The following is a 16,861-nucleotide window of genomic DNA, read 5'->3' as shown; positions in this document are numbered from 1 at the left end:
TAAAAAGACTCAACTTTTATTCTGTCTCACTTATTGAAATAATAAAATCTGTAATAAAAGGCTATTCTTGAATGCTTTATCTGTGTGAAATCCTTAAAGAGCTGATGTGTTTTCTTCTAATCCAAAACAGCAACTCCACGCTAAGGATATGCTGTTTTGTTTATGTTTGATCCAGGATGTGCTGACACACAAACTCTTACTTTATTAAAAATGATGGAAAGAAGAAAAGCAAAGACACCATTTGTACCCTCTTTAATAAGAAAAAAGAAACATGAATCAGTGTGATCACACTTAAACCGAAAGAAAAGAAAACACAAACAATATATTATATCAGCACACTTTCAAAGTTGGAAAAGCAACATATTTTAAATAAAGGACATTTGGTATTGAAACTAAAACATGTTCCACAGAGGACATCGCGTGACCTGAAACTTCTGCATCCTCTGCTGCTTATCATCCTTCACAAGATCATCCATACATTGATCTCTTCACATCAGCAGTCATTTGAAGAAAAGGCACTTTTCAGACATGGGGGCGGTCTTTTGACCCACTTTTACATGGTTACTACTTAGCTGATCCGTTGACAGTTTAAGGAGGACATTCCTACGTATTGTTGTAACACACACACACACTATCAGCCCACCTGGCCATTGAGAGCTCTATAGTGCAAAGTACTGTATGTAAATCCTCCAGTAGTGCATCTCTCCTCCCCCCACTGTTAGTAACTGACAGAACTCCTCCATGCACCTCACCAGTTAACTGTTATTCGAAATGTTACAGTCTCTGGAAAGGCATGCAGTTAAAATGCTTCACGCAGTAATAAAAGGAACTATTTTCTGGTCATCTGAAACACATCACATTTTTTTTTTTTTTTACCACAGTTGCTTTGCATCTTTCCTTCTCACTACAGATTTTTCTCTTTTTTTTTGTTACTTTGTTTTACTCTAAACCTCAGCAGGAACACAATGTATTTTTTCTTCATATTAACCAAAAAGACGACGCGTTTTTTTGAAAGCACAGAGTTCATGAGCTACACGTTTAAATTGACAGACGCCCGATCTGACAAAAACACGACAGATCAGGGTGTGAAAACAAAAAAATGACCAATGTTGTAACACACTCACAAAGAAATGAATTTAAATGTCTCCAGTTGCAGTAACACCTGCCTGAAGCAGTAACCTGAAACTTTCCTCTGGATAAAAAACAAAACCTCACATTGCGGTTGTAACTGGTCGACAGAGCACAATACAAGTTATATTAAAATTTCTCCCTTCATAAATAAATGCAAATATCCTTTCCCCTCCTCATTACCTCTATTTACATTTTATACAAGGCTATTTTTGCCACACACAATTCTCAGGATTGGACTTTAACTTACACACAGACAAATTAAATGACTTCACTATCATTTAAGACCTCCTATTGTCCAGCTTCACTTTTCTGTCCTCCGTGTAACCAGTTTGTCTCCTTGTTTGACAGAGATGGTAAAAAGAAAAAGTGTGTTCTTTTGTCCCTCTAAACATGGCAGCCATTTTATTTTGGATGTGAGTTTTGAAGTCCAGAGACGCAGAGAGAATGAAAGAGGAAGATGGCAAAAGCATTGGAGTCCATTTTAACAGATGCAGGGAGACACAGAAGTCTCCATCTTGGCTTTCCTCCATGAGCAGGTTTGTGTGTGTGTGTGTGGGAGTCGCTAAAAGTCCATATTAGGAGGCATTGAGTACTGAGCGGCTGTACAGAGTTTGGTAGTAAGCGCCCGAGTCCATTGTGGTCGGCCCCGGGCTGTCGTAGATCTGCTTCGCTGCTACAGGAGAGGTCCCAGTGTAGGTGTTGTAGGTCATCAGCTGGTCCTGGTAGGATTTGAGGTCCATCTTTTGCTCGTTGGACATGAGGTTGGTGATGGAGAATGGATGGTTGAAGTTGTAGTGGGGGTCTAAAGACTTGAGGGGGTCGCTTTGTATGTCCATGTGTTGCTGCATGACACTCGGCAGGAGGTGGGAGCTACTAGGTAGAGTCTGGGAGTGGAGGAGTGGGTTGGAGGAAGAGGTGCCAGTGAGGGGCATGGAGGATGGAGAGATGGAAGATGAGGGGGTGGAGGAGGGTGGCAGGGAGACAGGTGGGTTGTGGAGGTGTGAGGAGGACAATGGTGGACATTCCAATGAAACCATCGAGTTTCGGGAATGAGGCTGGTCATCTGAAGATCCCGGGTGGGAGTTATCCGAGTGGGTGGAGTCTGCTCCCTCTGATCCACCTCCAGGGCTGCGATCCTCCACCAAGAGATCGACACTGTGAACTACTTTTCCTGAGCCCATGTCCTGGTTCTTGGCTGCCTTTTTTGCTGACTTGTCCTCAATCTTGAATCGTTTCTGGCGCCTCAGGTAGCAGCCGTTCTCAAACATGTTGCCGGACTGTGGGTGGAGAGTCCAATAAGAGCCTTTGCCCGGCTTGTCGGGTGAGCGAGCCACCTTCACAAAGCAGTCGTTGAAGGAGAGGGAATGGCGGATGGAGTTCTGCCAGCGCTGCTGGTTCTCACGGTAGTAGGGGAACAAGTTCATGATCCATTGGTAAATCTCGTTCAGGGTTAACATCTTGCTGCCACTCTGCTGGATGGCCATGGTGATGAGGGAGATGTAGGAGTATGGTGGCTTGGCATGGGTCATTGGCCGTCGGAAGGGCTTTGGGTTAATCTCCTTTGCCCCTGCTCGGTTCAGAGTTGCAGGAGAGGTGTATCCCAGCTGACTCATGGATGGGCTAATGTCCTGGTAGTGGGACAAAGAACTCAGGGAGCCTGGAGCAGCAGGGCCCAGCTGAGTTAGTGAGCCTGAGGTGAGGGACGGGGCCACTGGGGAGAGGGACATGTGGCCGGGAACGGAGCCCATTGAGGCCAGTGGTGAACTGCTGATGCTGGTGGTGGGCGGGTGATATGACATGTTCATACCAGCAGGCGAGACAGTGGCTGGGTTCAAGTTGATGTAGTTATTGATGGTGCTCATAGAGCTCATGGAGCCCAGACCAGAGTTCATGGTTGTAGGAGATGAGTACATCTGGAGTAAACAGGAGGGACAAAATCTAGTTAGTTGCAATGTGAACACAGAAAAGAAATAAAATAAGACAAATAATTATATAAATTCTGTAACTATCTAATTTTGATTTCGATTTTTAACACTTCTGTTGGAAATAACTGATCTAAATTTCTCGGGCAAAACGTGAAATGTGAAAGGAAACACTCCCAGACTCCCAGTGTTAAAAGTCACTTCTTATCAATGCACAATGAAGCTCTCAGTGTGCTGAGAGGGGACATGGATTTCACACAGCGATGTTAACCTGAAAATGCGTAAAAAGCGCGTCATGGTGCCTCTCGGTCAGACGGCCTCCTCCACTGCTGCCATGGAAAAAACAAGTTCTTCAGTATTTAACCTAAAGTGGAGGAGTGATAATACTTCCAAGTCCTTTTTGTGTGGAATAAAGTTGAATAATTCAGAGCTAAATGTCAAGAATTGTGCTTCTCTGAATCCCGAGTCTTACTGATATTTAATCTTTATGGATGCGAAAATACTAAATCTGCGGGTGATAAAAAACAGTATCTTAGCCCGCTTAGTTTTGGTTAATTATTATCAAACGCTTTCTTCTCGGTAATTTAATCAGGCTGGGTTGAGGTGAGAATTGCTGCTGCTGGAATTAACTCCTAATTGAATTAGGGAGGAAAAAGTCTTGTTTCATTTACACTTGAATCGTTGCAACACTTAAGCGGAGTAGAGACACAAAGGATTAAGGCCTAACAGTGAGACTATGTCCTTTAAAAACATCATATAATTCTCACAGACTATTTATTACGAAATCCGTTAAATTATAATTGTCTCATTGTTGATTTAAAATCAAAGTATTTATTTTGCAGAAGAAGCGAGCCCCTTCCTGACTTGCTTTTTATTTCTTGATTTATTTATGATCTTTGTTTACCATAACTGCTAAAAATATTAGTTACTCACATATTACGATATTATTATTTTCTTAATTTTAGTTTTTTCGGGGTTTTTTTTTTTTGTTTGTTTGTTTTTTGTCCAGATTCCCGAGATTTGATTTTCCATTACTAATGCCATACGTGGATGTTTTTATTTTTACGACAGTGTCATAATATTTCCATGTTAATTCGAGGTTTTCGCCTACTTTTATAAGATTATTTTCGACTGTATCAAAGCAACTACTTTTGATTCGGAGTCCCGCTCCATAAGCGAACATTTTGTCTTCCCTCACGGTCTGTCTCTCTTTCTCCCTTTTTTAAATCCCCCAAAACAAAGGCGGAAACTTTGGCAATATTTAGAACAAGAGTAAATAAAAAACTGGATTTATTTGTAGTTACTGTTGATATTTTCACGTTTTCGCTTGTCATTACCTCGCTGGCCTCGCTGGCTGTGTAGTAAGTATTCCACTCTTCCATCTTCACAGAACTCAACATCCCAAACAAAAGTCTTCAGAAGAGAATATTTTATCTGTGACCGAAGTTTTCAGAATAACAAAAATACATATAAAGTCCTCCTAAAAGTTGGCACGTATCGGGAAGAAAATCCAAGCAGAAAGGGTTCTCCTTGTCGCACGGAGTCTAAAATGCGTAAAAATGAAAAAGTGATGCGATTCCGCTCCGGAGAACAGGTAGGTCAGCGTTTCTTAGTTGTCAGTAATCCATTGTTTTGCAGCTTTAAATTTGTTAATGCTCAACAGACTTCTGCTTCTTTCTCGTGGCCCGTTTTTTCTTTTGGTCACCGGGCCCTCGGGACGCAGCGCGCGACAGACGGAGATATAACTTGGAAATACAGTAGAGGAACCTGGGCGCCCTTCTCTTATAAGGCTCTGCTCGGCCCCGCCCAGCCCTGACTTTTGAATTGGGCAGGAAGGGCCCGGCAAAAAAGGCAGATGTAGCCCCCTGGCGTGCTGGATATTGGCCCCGCGGCTGTGCTGGCGAAAACCAGCCAGGCAAATGTACTACTGTTCAAAAGCTGTGCCCATTTTTGGGATGTTTCTCAGTATTGCAGAAGAGTTAAGTTTTGTTGATCATGACGAAAAGTTAAATATCAAACACGTTTCGAAACTGGAGCAATAAAAAAAAATCTACATAAAAGCGCTTCATTAAAATCCAAAATTATTTTTTCAGTTCTTTTAACAATCAGCGTCTGGTTTCTGCAGTTTTGGTAGCAACGCAATTTTTCTAAAAGAATTCGAAAAATAGAATTCTGGCTTGAATAACAAAATATTTAATCGTGACTACTTTGACCTTCACATATTTTGATAATAGCACGAATCACCTGAGACTTATCAGAAGATCAGAGAACATTAAATTTCTCATTTTTCCACCATCAGCCTCTGTTTTCTTCTGAATCTTCGTCACGAAAACCAAGTAAAACATAAGGAGTAAAAAAGTAAACACAGCTGACTAAGAAGCTTATCCCCGTGCATAAACAGACAGATCTTTATCCAACTGTTGGGTAACGATGGCTCATGTGCGCATTTTACGCATATTGGGGTCGTTTGAATGTGAGAGACCTCCTCACCCTGGGAACTTTGTTGGAGAGCTTCTTTTTTCTCAGAGGAGGCCCGTCGCTACAAAGAAATAAATAATGTAGCCTAGTCCTGGCCTAATGCATGGGCCAGGACTCCTGTATTGTGGAATACACATCAGGCCTCGCTGCAGACGGAGGCCTGTGAATGTCAATGCTTATGCTTAATGGCAAGTCAATGGAGATGTAATTGATGCGCAGGCGGGAGGTCGACGGGATTAAAACTGGGCGATAAGATCCCGTGGAAATCACAGGAAGGAACTGGCCTGTTAGTGCTCAGATGCAACAATATTATGCAGAGTGTAAAGGATTCAGCGGCGTGAAGATTTCTTGGAAACATGACGTTTACAGCCATTAAATTTCTCCGTGGCGTCCACATAAAGGCCCCGCTGCCCTCACGAAAACAGAGATGAGAGGGAGGGACTCGGGTCAGCTTATAGTTAATCAGACGCTTTCCATGATATGACCTGTCAAAGACTCACAGATTATCACCTGCTTGCAAAGTGCTGTCACATCCATTAAACGTGGAATAAACTAACGCCTGAATGTCGTAACGATGTAACCAAGCCTGGATGATTTATTTTTCTCCCTGGATAAAATATTTGTAAATCAACTCTGAGGTCACATGAAAAAAAAAGCTTCCGGGTTAAAATGTACTTTAATTTGACGTACTGGTGAATTTAAATGAGAAGTGGACGAAACGACTCTTTATTATAATGGAGCCTTGATTTTATCCCATTTTTACTCAAGTTTACAATTTCAACGTCTTGTTTTCTTCAGGGGCGGAAACGATCCAAACGGCTTTTACCCTAAGGCCTCAAACCTCTCCCCTACAAGGTTTCAGTTATCCGAGTATGAGTCAATAAAACGGGACAAACTAAAGCGCATCTGCTAATCATTTGCCTACTGCTCCGCAAATGTCTCAAATGGAAATTCGAGTTCATAAATATTAATCAAGTTTGCATGTTTTTTTTCTGGAGAGGTTTGTGGTGTTTACAACTTCTCTGTCCTGTTAAACTTAAGAATAACAAATATTCTCCAAAAACAGACAATCCTGCAAGCACAACCTGTTTAACTGATCATAGTTGATACTTAATATATATATCGACACACCTGCTGCGTAAAAGGGTTCAGTATGGTTTTTTTTCCAAGACTTTTTTTGCTGCGTCTAATAAACACCTTTAATCGAACTTTTCAAAGCCACCTCTCTCACTCTGCGGGCTGCTTTTCAATTCAATGGATCTTCCACCGGCCATTAACACCTCCATAATTGGTTTAACAATAGCTGTAATGAGCTGACACTAATGGAGAAAACAGCAGATCCGCGCAACTGGAGGACGATGGGGAGGGACATCTATACGGCCACTGCCCGCCCTTTTCTTCATCACAATCAAAATAGTGAAAATTAATCAGGGGTGCGTAACTTTATTCAGGCTGACAAGTTTATTTACAGCTACTGACAAAGGGCAGACACCTGAAGCTGTGGCATCTTTGGTGAAAACAGAAGGTTTTTAGGCAGTAACAGGTCAAAGTGCGACAGTTCTCGATTTTAAAGGATTACCGACTCCACAGGCTGTAGGCCTAATGGACCTGACAAAAGATCATGCTGCCACACAGCGTCTTCTCCGTAAGGCACGCTAAGACCAGGAGCGCCATCATGTGGCCCTTAAAACCGAGTCGCAGCTATGCTTTGTGCAGTTTCTTCTGTTAGGATTATAAAGGAGCACAGATATAATAAGAAATTTCACAGACTCGAACTGCTGTGACATTAAAACACAGAGGTGCTTTATTCTCACTCTTTGATTTTAAAGGTGAATTAGACGTGAAGTTTAGCTGTAACCAAGTCTATAGGCAAGTCTTGCAGGTTAAATGATACATTTTCAGCATTAGAGCTGATAAATACCAACAGATAAAAGGCAAAACACACCATATGATGGACATTAGACACTAGTGAAACCAGTTTTGGCAGTCCCAAACTAAGCTGGCTTGGGAATGCCCCAATGTCCACTCTGGAAAAGCTGTAAGCAGTGGTTGGAAAGCAGAAGATCTGGGCATCACTGCTCAGAGATCTACTACAGTGTGCTGGGCCCAGATAATTAGAATAAGGATGCATGGTTGCACAAGCAATAAATATATGAAAATTCCTTGACTTGTAGCAATTTCAGACAGCTAGCATTTAAGTCTTTCGATTCTAACAGAAGGATGGTGAGCAGTTCCATTATATGAAGTTTTACCCAGAAATAATTCAATAAACAGGTAAAGATACTCAGTAAAACTTGTAAATAAACAACAAAGAGAAGGACAAGTTTCCATCCCATTTATTCCTGGTTTTATGTTGTACAGGAAGCTGCAATAAAACTGACAGATCTACAAAAAAAAGTCACATAAATGAAAAACAACGTAGTGGGAGGATTCAAATAAAACACGAAGGGCCTGTCAACCTTACGAAGGCTTCAGATAAAAGCAAAAGCAGTCAGATGGTGATCGAAGGGAAGCAGATTCAGGTTAATCATTGACAAGACAATAAAAGAAGCCATTGCACTCCTAACTTCCCCTGAGGTTCCCAGACACAAAAACAGATGGTAAACATTTTTAAAAGGCACTTAACAAGGGATTGCATGACGTATCAGTGCATATTATACTATTACATTTCTTCAAAGATGTTTCTCTACAACAGGCCTGATCTGTGGGATCTTTTTGTAAAGTGGACCTATTATGCTTTTTTCCCTCCTGAATTTCTGTCAAATATATACTGAGGTGGATGCATATAAGGAACATGGCTAAAATTTCAAAACACGAGGTTAGTGTATGTACATGTAATCCTGGTCACTTTATAATTCAGGCTCTAAACACTCAGTTTCTGACACTTCTTCTGTTTGCGATAGGCAGCCAATCAGAAGAAAGATGACTTAAAGGGAGAACGGCCATAAAATGGCTCATTTCAGACAGAAAGAATTGGAGGGCTGCATCAAGGCCCAGTCTGAGAAAAAATGTGAATTATTTTGAACTATGAATCATGCAAAGCTACTCTAGCAAAGTAAAACATAAAAATACTGAACTAGAAATTAGCATAATAGGTCCCCTTTAAAATATATAAGTGCTATGTAAGGATCTGCTGCAGACTATAGATTGTACATATCCTATAAGTACAGTAGAACACATTGGCCTGTTAACTGTAACGGCCTAATGAAGAGAACCAGCTGGTTGAAAAATAATGAAATATATGTCTTCCATAAAACATTTACAATTATAAACATCATTTTGGGCATAAAATTACCTTTGGTTTGTCTGTGCTTCTGTACTGTCAAGTACTCGCTGCACATAAAGAGAATCCACCAAAAAACAAACTCATTTTGATATATTATCATTACAATGTCTGGTTGTTCAATTTAGGAACATGAAATCCCTGCGCACTTTAATGTATTTATGAAATTCATTTTGAAATATAGCAAATGGGAAATAATATACAATGTTCAATAGTATGACTGGAAACCAGACCACACAGATTTATTAAACATCTCTTGATCAGAAACAAAGATTTCTGCTTTTCAGTGGATTCTCACTTAAAAAAAAAAAGTTTAAGAAATTTTTTTTAATACCATATGTCGAACTCTTGCATGTACTATGTCTAAGGATTGCACGTGTGTACTATTACAGTTCTTTACAGTATATAACATTTAACATTCTAGTATAAAATATAATCATAGGCCTGTCAATAGATTTTTTTATATACATTCGGGGTAAAATGTAGGCTGGGCTGGATCTTGTATGAAAGCAACATTTAAATACAGTCAAACACTGAGTTTCTGCTGCTGGTTGACGCGCTGACAGGTTAACTGGTTGTGTCTACACAGCAAAACATTCTCCTTTCTCTGAGTTAAAGTCAGCTTCAATTTAAGCTGACAAAAAAACCCAAAACAAAAACAACAAATGCACAAGCGCACAGAAATGTCTCTACTGGCATTCTGTCCACATCTAACGCAGGTTTGTTTAGATGTTTTACTGGAGATTTAAAAGAAAAAAGAAAGAAAGAAAAATCTGTGCATCAGGACACAGACTCAGTCATGAAGCAATTAAAAAAAATATCTGCTGAAGGTACATTACATCATCACTGTCAGTGTCATGTCAGTTATAAGCTGTAAATTTAACTTGTAGAAGCAGAAAATATTTCATTTGATGAAGCATTGGTAAATAATATGGCATTTTTTCCCAAGACAATTAACTCAACTTTTCAACAATAAAAAGAACAGCTGTGGCTGCTGTTTAGATATACTTTGACATACATGTAAATATATATATGTGTATATGTAGTATATATATTTGTGCTTTTTCCTGCACAAAGCTGAGTGTATGCTGACAACACTGGGAAGCGGCTATTGTCTAAGAGTTTGCGAACTCCAATCACTCATCTATCAGGTCTCCTAACAAGCCATCACTGACACAAATTAAACTGATGTCAATTGCTTTGACTAAAGTATTTCTGTCTTTATCTCCAAGGTGCCAATCAGTACCACGTATTGTAGCTAAACCATGACTAATTTATGCTCAAAGCGTCCTTTGGCATGTTTGCTGTGACACACTGGGTTATGGTATAAATGAGCCATCAATCGCTTGCAACGCATCATTTGTCAAGGAGCAGGGTTCACTAACCTTAACCAAGTAGTCTTTAGTGGCTAAACCTAACCAGTGAGTGGATCTGAGAGCATAAACCGAGGTAAAAAAACAACAACCCAAAAACAAAGAATAAAACACACAGCTATGAATGGGGTACAAATCAGGGTCTCTTGGCAGTCAACCCAGTAAAATGCCAAGTGCCATCATCACCTCTACATCCTCACTAGGCCTTTGCACTCCTGTTACGCCTCAGCAGCCAATGTAGCGCAGCTATAGTGCCAAAGCACCAACACTAAAGGATATCTTGTGCTTAATGGGAAGATCCAGGAAGCACCTGACAAAGCTGCATTGTATGTGTTCAGATAGGAATGCTATAATCTATATCCATCTGCTAACGTGAAAGCGATGCTTGTTTCAAGTAACAGAACTAATTACCAACTCTTAAGCAGTAGCCGCTGTCCAGCTTGTGAGTCTTCCTGAATATGTGATTCCACCATCGCATGATTAGGGATATGTATACGCTGTATGTCTGGTTGTGGTGGTGATATTCCATTAGTATCTCTGCTGTTTTCTGGACTGAAAATTTAAAATGGCATTAAACTGTTTTACAGCATTGCTGCAAGTGAGCGCGCAATGCACAGAATGCATTGGGAAATTTAATTTCACAAGCTCACTATACAGTGGCAAAAATCAGCAGTTGCTCAGAGAAAAAACAAGTGATGTGTGCAGGCAGTCTTTGCTGCCATCATCAGATCTCTGATTAGGCCTAATAGTTTTGAATTCATTGCAATGTGACAAGCAGTTTAACTTGCTTAGTGGATGTTTTGAGATTTGTAGGTTGTTGCGTTGCTTCTCTTCTGGGACTCTTAGCTGTTCGGGGGAGACGTCTGTTCTGATCTGGGATACGATTCTGGGACAGAAAACAAACACATGAAAATATAGTTAATATCAGCTGCAAGCATATCGATCATACCATGGTTGGGATTATGGATATTACTGTTAAAACACTTGTAGAATACAACAGGAGAGCATCTCTTGTTGTATTTTAACCCCATTTTGTGTCCCACTTTATATCAATAACAAAAACACCAAACATCAGTGCTTTTTATAAATTTTCTTCACAAAGGTCAGATGCCTGTAGACCTGCCTGTTGCTGTGCTGGGTCCATGCTGCCACTGAAACCACCATCACGTCTCTCTCTCTTTCTTGACAGTGACATCTCCACTCCCACTCCCTGCTCCGGCTCCAGCTGCTCCTGCTGCTGTTCCACTTCCAGGCCCTGATGAAGCTGCAGCTCCAGGACCAGTACTGGCTCCAGATGTAGGAGCTGATGCAGGAGCTGAAGCAGACCCTGCTCCGCTCGATCCTGAACTGGCAGCACCATTTCCCAAAATGGTGGTTATCTCCCCCTGCATGAAGGCCCATGGGGGACTGTTGGGAGAGGTATCCAATGGACAGCGCTCTCCGCTGGGGCAGTACACTTCCCCATCACCATGCCTACTCTGGATATACCCTCTTGTGCACGGGAAGCAGAACCTATATTTGGCGGAGGAAGAGTATTACAGTGGACATAATTATTTTGGACGCTAACAACTGCAGGATATATATTTATAACCAGTTTAACAAATACGTGCTTTTTTATGCAAGACATATTTAAATACCTAACCTGGCTAAAAGCTAAAAACAAACAATGTTATAGGATATTTATATAACAATAAATAAATGACAAACATACAAACCTGTGGCCTGGCACTGATGGACATTGAACAAAGTGGGTGTCTTCCAGTCTCTCATGACACAAGGTGCAGGACAGACTGTTTCCAGCCGAATGGCTGTTATTGGCAGATGCAGATGCCAGCTCAGAGGCACCACTGTGGGGTAACGCGGCAGCGGTGGTAGCTGCCTCCGCTGAGGTGCTGGATCCTAGGGGCTCTCCTCCTGACCTTGCAGTTAGGGGGCGTGACTGCCTGGCTGGAGATGATGCAGGTTTAGGACTAGTCTGGCTTACACCTCCAGCCATGGAGAACGATGAAGAAGCCAAGCTTGTACTCTTGCTGGTACTGCTGCCAGCCACAACTGTGTGGGTCTGCGTCTTGGGCTGGTTCTGGGAGGAACTCAGCTCTCGCTCCAGCTCTGGCGCGATAAAAGGGGTGATCCCCATGCTTATTCCCAGCTGTCTGCGGCTCATCTCTGCCAGCACAGGGGCAGGGAAAATCATAGGGCTGCTCATAGGGGCTGTCCGGGCCGTCAGACCCGCGGGCATCCCTGTAAGTATCCCAGAGGGAATACCGGGAATACCTGCAATACTCTGACTCACTAGATTAGGAGGGATGGCTGCGCTAATCATGGATCTCCGGCTGCCACTGGGGCTCTGACGGTTAACTTCTTGAGGCGGCTGCCCGTCACGATGCAGCCCGTTTGGCGGTACACGAATAGTTGAAGCGGTAATTTCTCCTCTTCCTCCCCTCTCGAAACGGTCCCCGTGCGGCCTGCCTCCGTCTGCCGCCACCTCTCCCCGGGCTGATGTGCCGTGTTTATTGGGAGAGGGACCAGGTGACCTCACGTTACCGTCCTGCATGCCGTGAGTTCGCTTCAACTGGCGGGCGCTTGCGATCAGGAATTCAATCTGGTTGGCTCCCTCGTAGTTCACGCATCCACGGCAGACCACCTCGCTGAAGTCCCACACCACGGTCCATGGCATCTTTGGCAGGTCGCACAGGTAGCACCACTGGCGCCTGGAGGAGGAAGGGGACGACATGGCTGGCCGAGCTAACCTGAGCGTGTTCAGCGAACCTCCTAACGTGCTAGCACAGGTTAGCTGCGTTAACCTACTTAGCGTGGACAGGTGCACGCCCTCTTTGCTACTGACTTCGTCCCCTAACGGACCTCACACAGCTTTAAAATAATGTTACGCATTCTACATATATGAAATTAGCTCAAATACTTTGGTTGTTTGCAACTAATTTTGATATATTTGTTGTGTTTACCGACTTCGGCCTACTCTTCCCCGCTGTCAACGGCTTCCCAGACTGGCTCTGGAACGTTACGTAACCACGTGAGGTGAATTATGGGTATTTGAGTTTTCTTACTCGCCGAAGTCAATAGAGGGCCTCGTCGTGGAACTACAGTGAGAACTGGCACGGAAGTGAAATACTTAAAGGTCACGGTTCAGTTTTTGTCAACACGTGTGCCTCCCACACAAGCCATCCGTTTGGAGACAGAAACTTTTAATTTCAGAAATTTGATCGTATTTTAAAATAAAAAAAAAAATGCCGAAAGACATATCCTCATCGAGCGAAGATGAAGCGGACACCACTGGTGTGGAATCGGCGCCCAAACCGACAGAATCCGGTAAGTTAACACGCAGACGTTGCACGAAGTTGGTGTAATAATGGAGGTGATATGCTAGTAGTTACTTACGTTAGAGCAGATTCATTAAGGCTTAGAAGTAGCCAGAGGACGGCAAACGGTATAGCAGGCTAGCGGTAACGATTGTGTTTACATTAAATATGTGGTTTAGATAAAGCAACAGAAGAAAGTTAATATCCACACTAAAACGTGTTCCAGTTTCTGTGCTTCAGACTCGATGGTGTTGTTTTTTAATCCACAGATAAGACTACAAGGTACCAGTGTCCTCCTGACTTTGTCTCTTTCTGCCACGAGCCTTGCAGCAGCACTCTCGCACAAAACCTCAAGAAGAACAAGAATGAGTTATGGCTCATTAAAGCTCCTGCCAGCTTTGATCCCAAATGGTGGGTACAGTCTGCCTTTACCTTTATCCCACACAGCAAACATTTTTTTTTCTAACATAATAACAATTTTTTAGCCTTTTTTCTTTTTTGCAATGGTGATTTGTTTTTTTTGTTTTTTTTGTCCTTCCTCTCCACGCAATCATATAAACAGTTTAAACCACAAACAAGTTTCAGATGCAAATGCCACAGTAATAATACTTTCATAAAGAAGCCAAAAGCTGAATATCTCTCTGATATCATCAGTAAACATTCACACAGACATCAGCCCTCGCATATCTCCGGTTACTGAAGCGAAATCTCCCAGATATCCTCTGAGGTTTTGGTTAAATTGAAACGATGGAGTCACTGCTCACCCCATCTCATTCTGGAATTCAGTTTAAGATTACAAATCTTATTTGTTTACAGCTCCCAGGTCTCTCTGAACCATTGGCAAGCTTCTCTTATATGTCTGAATATCATGTCTTAAACAAAAAGTGTCAGAACCTTTAAAGATGCTCCTCTACGGTTGTAGAATCAGTTACCACTTGACATAAAAAGAGCGATTAGTGTGTCTGCTTATTGTTGAACGCCTCTTAATTCTGTATCATATGTGTTCACTTTTTGTTTTGTTTGTTTTTTTACCGTAATAATTTGCCTGTGTGTGTGTAGTTGTAGATACTGTGTGCAGCACTTTGGTCAGTGAACGCTGAGATTAAATCTATTTAGGTAATTTCCAAAAGGAGTACACCTCTAGTCTCATTTTTGTTGCCGTGTTGCACAGTTTCCACAGTGGAACTTTGAGTTAACTGCATTTAACAGCAACAACCTCTCCGTGGCATTTGTTAAAAACTAGTCATGCAGTCGTCAGGTCATTGAAATGACTGTAAAATCTGTTAGTATCTTTTTAAAATCTACAAATGGTAACTGACTCATTATGACAAGTATCGCTAAGGTGAGTAAAGGTGTTGGTTGCTGGTAATGAATTCAACGTCCCATTGTGAGAATTATGTTGCTTTTGTACTAAAATTACATTAAATATCAAGTAACAAAGTAACAGCATGAGGGTGTAAGCAGAAACAGTATGTTTAAACTTTTTTTCAGAGTACTTTTAAGTGATGCATACTTACCTTTTCTCATTCCATCCAGCTTCAGTGGCATCAAGGTGCCCCTCTCTGGTCTCCAGACCCTGAAGGTTCCTACTGCTGCTCAAGCTGGAGCCAAGACTGGGAGCAGGCAGCAGATCTATAGCATCCTGGCATCCAACCACAGTACCTCAGAACTCCGCCTGCTCACCAGTGACAAGAAGCCGTCAAATGGCATGGTTGTTGGTCCTGCTTTTTCAGGCTTGCTTAATGTGTGCGAGACCTACGGAGACAGCAGCAACAATCAGGCCCCTCAGGTCATCCCCGCTGCTCCAGCCCCCTCCATACCGCCCGGACTCAAACAGCGATTCCAGCCTTTTGGCAGCAAGACCCCCACTCTTACCTGCGTGGCAGAGAATGAGTTGGATGGAGTTGCCTTTGGGCCCTCTTCCACAACTCTCCGACCTCTGGTAGTCAAGCGATTCATAGAAGAAGCAGGTCAAGAAGAAGAAGATGAGGAGGAGGAAGAGGAAGGGAGGAAAAAGAAGAAGAAAAAGAAGGAAAAACGGATAAAAAAAGAGCGACTAGAGGAAGTGGTGAATGTGAAAGAGGAACCTGTAGATGAATTTCGGGAAGAAGTAATGATGGAGCTCCCCTTCCAGGAGGGTGATTATTCTGTGGAGAAGAGGAAGAAGAAGAAGAAAAAGAAGGACAGAGAGCGAGAGGAGGTGGAGGAGGGACTGGAGCCTAGTGTCAAAGTCAAGGTGGAAGAGGTGCCTGTGAAATGTGAACCCATGGACACATTCTTTGGTGAAGAAGTGGAGGTCTCAGGAAAGAAGAAGAAAAAGAAAAAGAAACTCAGAAGTGATGGTGACTAGTCTGGTGTCATTTTGGAGTTTTTTAGTTTTGTTTGTTTCCTTTTGACCATGTGAGCACGTCAGAGACAGTTTATTGCTTAATTACTTCGCTATTGTTGTTGCCAAGACGTTGGCATGGTGTTGCTCAACAAAAGGGCACCTTGTGAATACAATGAGTAGTGAGGTGAATTATAAAGACGATTCACTCTAGCATCTTTAAGACAAATGTTCATTTCAGTTTGGCCAGATGGAGACAGATTCACACACAATGTGTGCAGCTGGAGGCATCAGCGACTACAAAACTGATAAGAGTGCACATGATAATGGTGTCAGGAACCACAACAGATTTGAGCAATGCCACAGCATCTCATTAGATTTAGCATTTGTTTTAGTGTTTTTGTAAACAGTGTGAGTCCAGTACTGGAGACCTTTTTTGTTTCATGAAAACAAATGTCATGAAGTCCAAAAGCGATTAAAGGAAATTAAAAATGAGAAAAACTTGGTTTTTTGTTTTTTTTTTGTCCTGCTGTTGGCAAACGCAAGTTACCAGCAACATTTTCCTCTTGTGCCTTTTCAGAGCAGTGACTTCATCTACAAGGAATGAAAGTTGGATTTGTGTGTGAACTCCACACTGTGGATTTGAAATTGTGCAACAGTTTGACTGTACCCAGTTTACAGAGGTGTAGTTTTGTAATGATGTTCATGCAGGCAAAAAAATCCAAACCATCTGTTCTGTGAAATATGATTTTTATGAATGATCTTCCAGTTTTTTCAGATGGCCCAAAGACTAACATGAAATAAAATGGTTTAGTTTAATAAGCCTTGTGTTCTTTTTTTTTCTTCAAATTGGCAGATTTTTTTATTCTCATGTAATAATATGGTTATAGAAAATGTGATTTCTCGACACATGAACTGCGGTTATTCAGGTAAATTTTCGTGCTCATAAGAAGTTGCGACAGGGAGAGGGCGCCACAGTCCAGCTAGTTGTCTGCGTGGAACGGCTGCCTGCAGCCTTTGAACAACCTCTG

At 42.0% G+C, this 16,861-nt stretch overlaps 3 protein-coding genes across 3 annotated transcripts; 1 reads left to right on the top strand and 2 right to left on the bottom strand.

The window, feature by feature from the left end:
• Positions 1-235: 235 nt before the first annotated feature.
• foxa3 (forkhead box A3) lies at positions 236-4,812 on the bottom strand. Its single transcript, XM_005932598.3, has 2 exons — positions 4,391-4,812; positions 236-3,044 (listed from the first exon to the last, which is right to left on the bottom strand). The coding sequence occupies exons 1-2, from the start codon at positions 4,451-4,453 to the stop codon at positions 1,707-1,709; spliced, it is 1,401 nt and encodes a 466-aa protein (XP_005932660.1). The 5' UTR covers positions 4,454-4,812; the 3' UTR covers positions 236-1,706.
• Positions 4,813-7,849: 3,037 nt separating this feature from the next.
• Positions 7,850-12,921, bottom strand: irf2bp1 (interferon regulatory factor 2 binding protein 1). The gene is made up of 3 exons (XM_005932596.3): positions 11,903-12,921; positions 11,311-11,699; positions 7,850-11,073 (listed from the first exon to the last, which is right to left on the bottom strand). Exons 1-2 carry the CDS (start codon positions 12,919-12,921, stop codon positions 11,351-11,353), a joined length of 1,368 nt encoding a protein of 455 aa, XP_005932658.1. The 3' UTR covers positions 7,850-11,073; positions 11,311-11,350.
• A 398-nt stretch (positions 12,922-13,319) lies between these two features.
• On the top strand, positions 13,320-16,649 carry polr1g (RNA polymerase I subunit G). The gene is made up of 3 exons (XM_005932597.3): positions 13,320-13,514; positions 13,774-13,915; positions 15,041-16,649. The coding sequence occupies exons 1-3, from the start codon at positions 13,433-13,435 to the stop codon at positions 15,852-15,854; spliced, it is 1,038 nt and encodes a 345-aa protein (XP_005932659.1). The 5' UTR covers positions 13,320-13,432; the 3' UTR covers positions 15,855-16,649.
• The last annotated feature ends 212 nt before the right edge of the window (positions 16,650-16,861 follow it).

Source organism: Haplochromis burtoni, unplaced genomic scaffold (genome assembly GCF_018398535.1).
Source record: "Haplochromis burtoni strain Fernald_Lab_line unplaced genomic scaffold, NCSU_Asbu1 Contig_153, whole genome shotgun sequence".
NCBI lineage: Eukaryota > Metazoa > Chordata > Actinopteri > Cichliformes > Cichlidae > Haplochromis > Haplochromis burtoni.
Note: the sequence above shows the minus strand (reverse complement) of the source record. Positions and strands in the feature narration are given on the sequence as shown.

What these genes read in the sequence shown, in the direction of transcription:
- foxa3 (XM_005932598.3), bottom strand. Translation starts at nt 4,453, where the DNA reads ATGTTGAGTTCTGTGAAGATGGAAGAGTGGAATACTTACTACACAGCC. An exon ending in CAGCCAGCGAGGCCAGCGAG is followed by an intron (nt 3,045 to 4,390) that starts GTAATGACAAGC and finishes TGTTTACTCCAG; the next exon opens with ATGTACTCATCTCCTACAAC.
- irf2bp1 (XM_005932596.3), bottom strand. Translation starts at nt 12,921, where the DNA reads ATGTCGTCCCCTTCCTCCTCCAGGCGCCAGTGGTGCTACCTGTGCGAC. An exon ending in CCATCAGTGCCAGGCCACAG is followed by an intron (nt 11,700 to 11,902) that starts GTTTGTATGTTT and finishes CGCCAAATATAG; the next exon opens with GTTCTGCTTCCCGTGCACAA.
- polr1g (XM_005932597.3), top strand. Translation starts at nt 13,433, where the DNA reads ATGCCGAAAGACATATCCTCATCGAGCGAAGATGAAGCGGACACCACT. An exon ending in GCCCAAACCGACAGAATCCG is followed by an intron (nt 13,515 to 13,773) that starts GTAAGTTAACAC and finishes TTTAATCCACAG; the next exon opens with ATAAGACTACAAGGTACCAG. An exon ending in GCCAGCTTTGATCCCAAATG is followed by an intron (nt 13,916 to 15,040) that starts GTGGGTACAGTC and finishes CATTCCATCCAG; the next exon opens with CTTCAGTGGCATCAAGGTGC.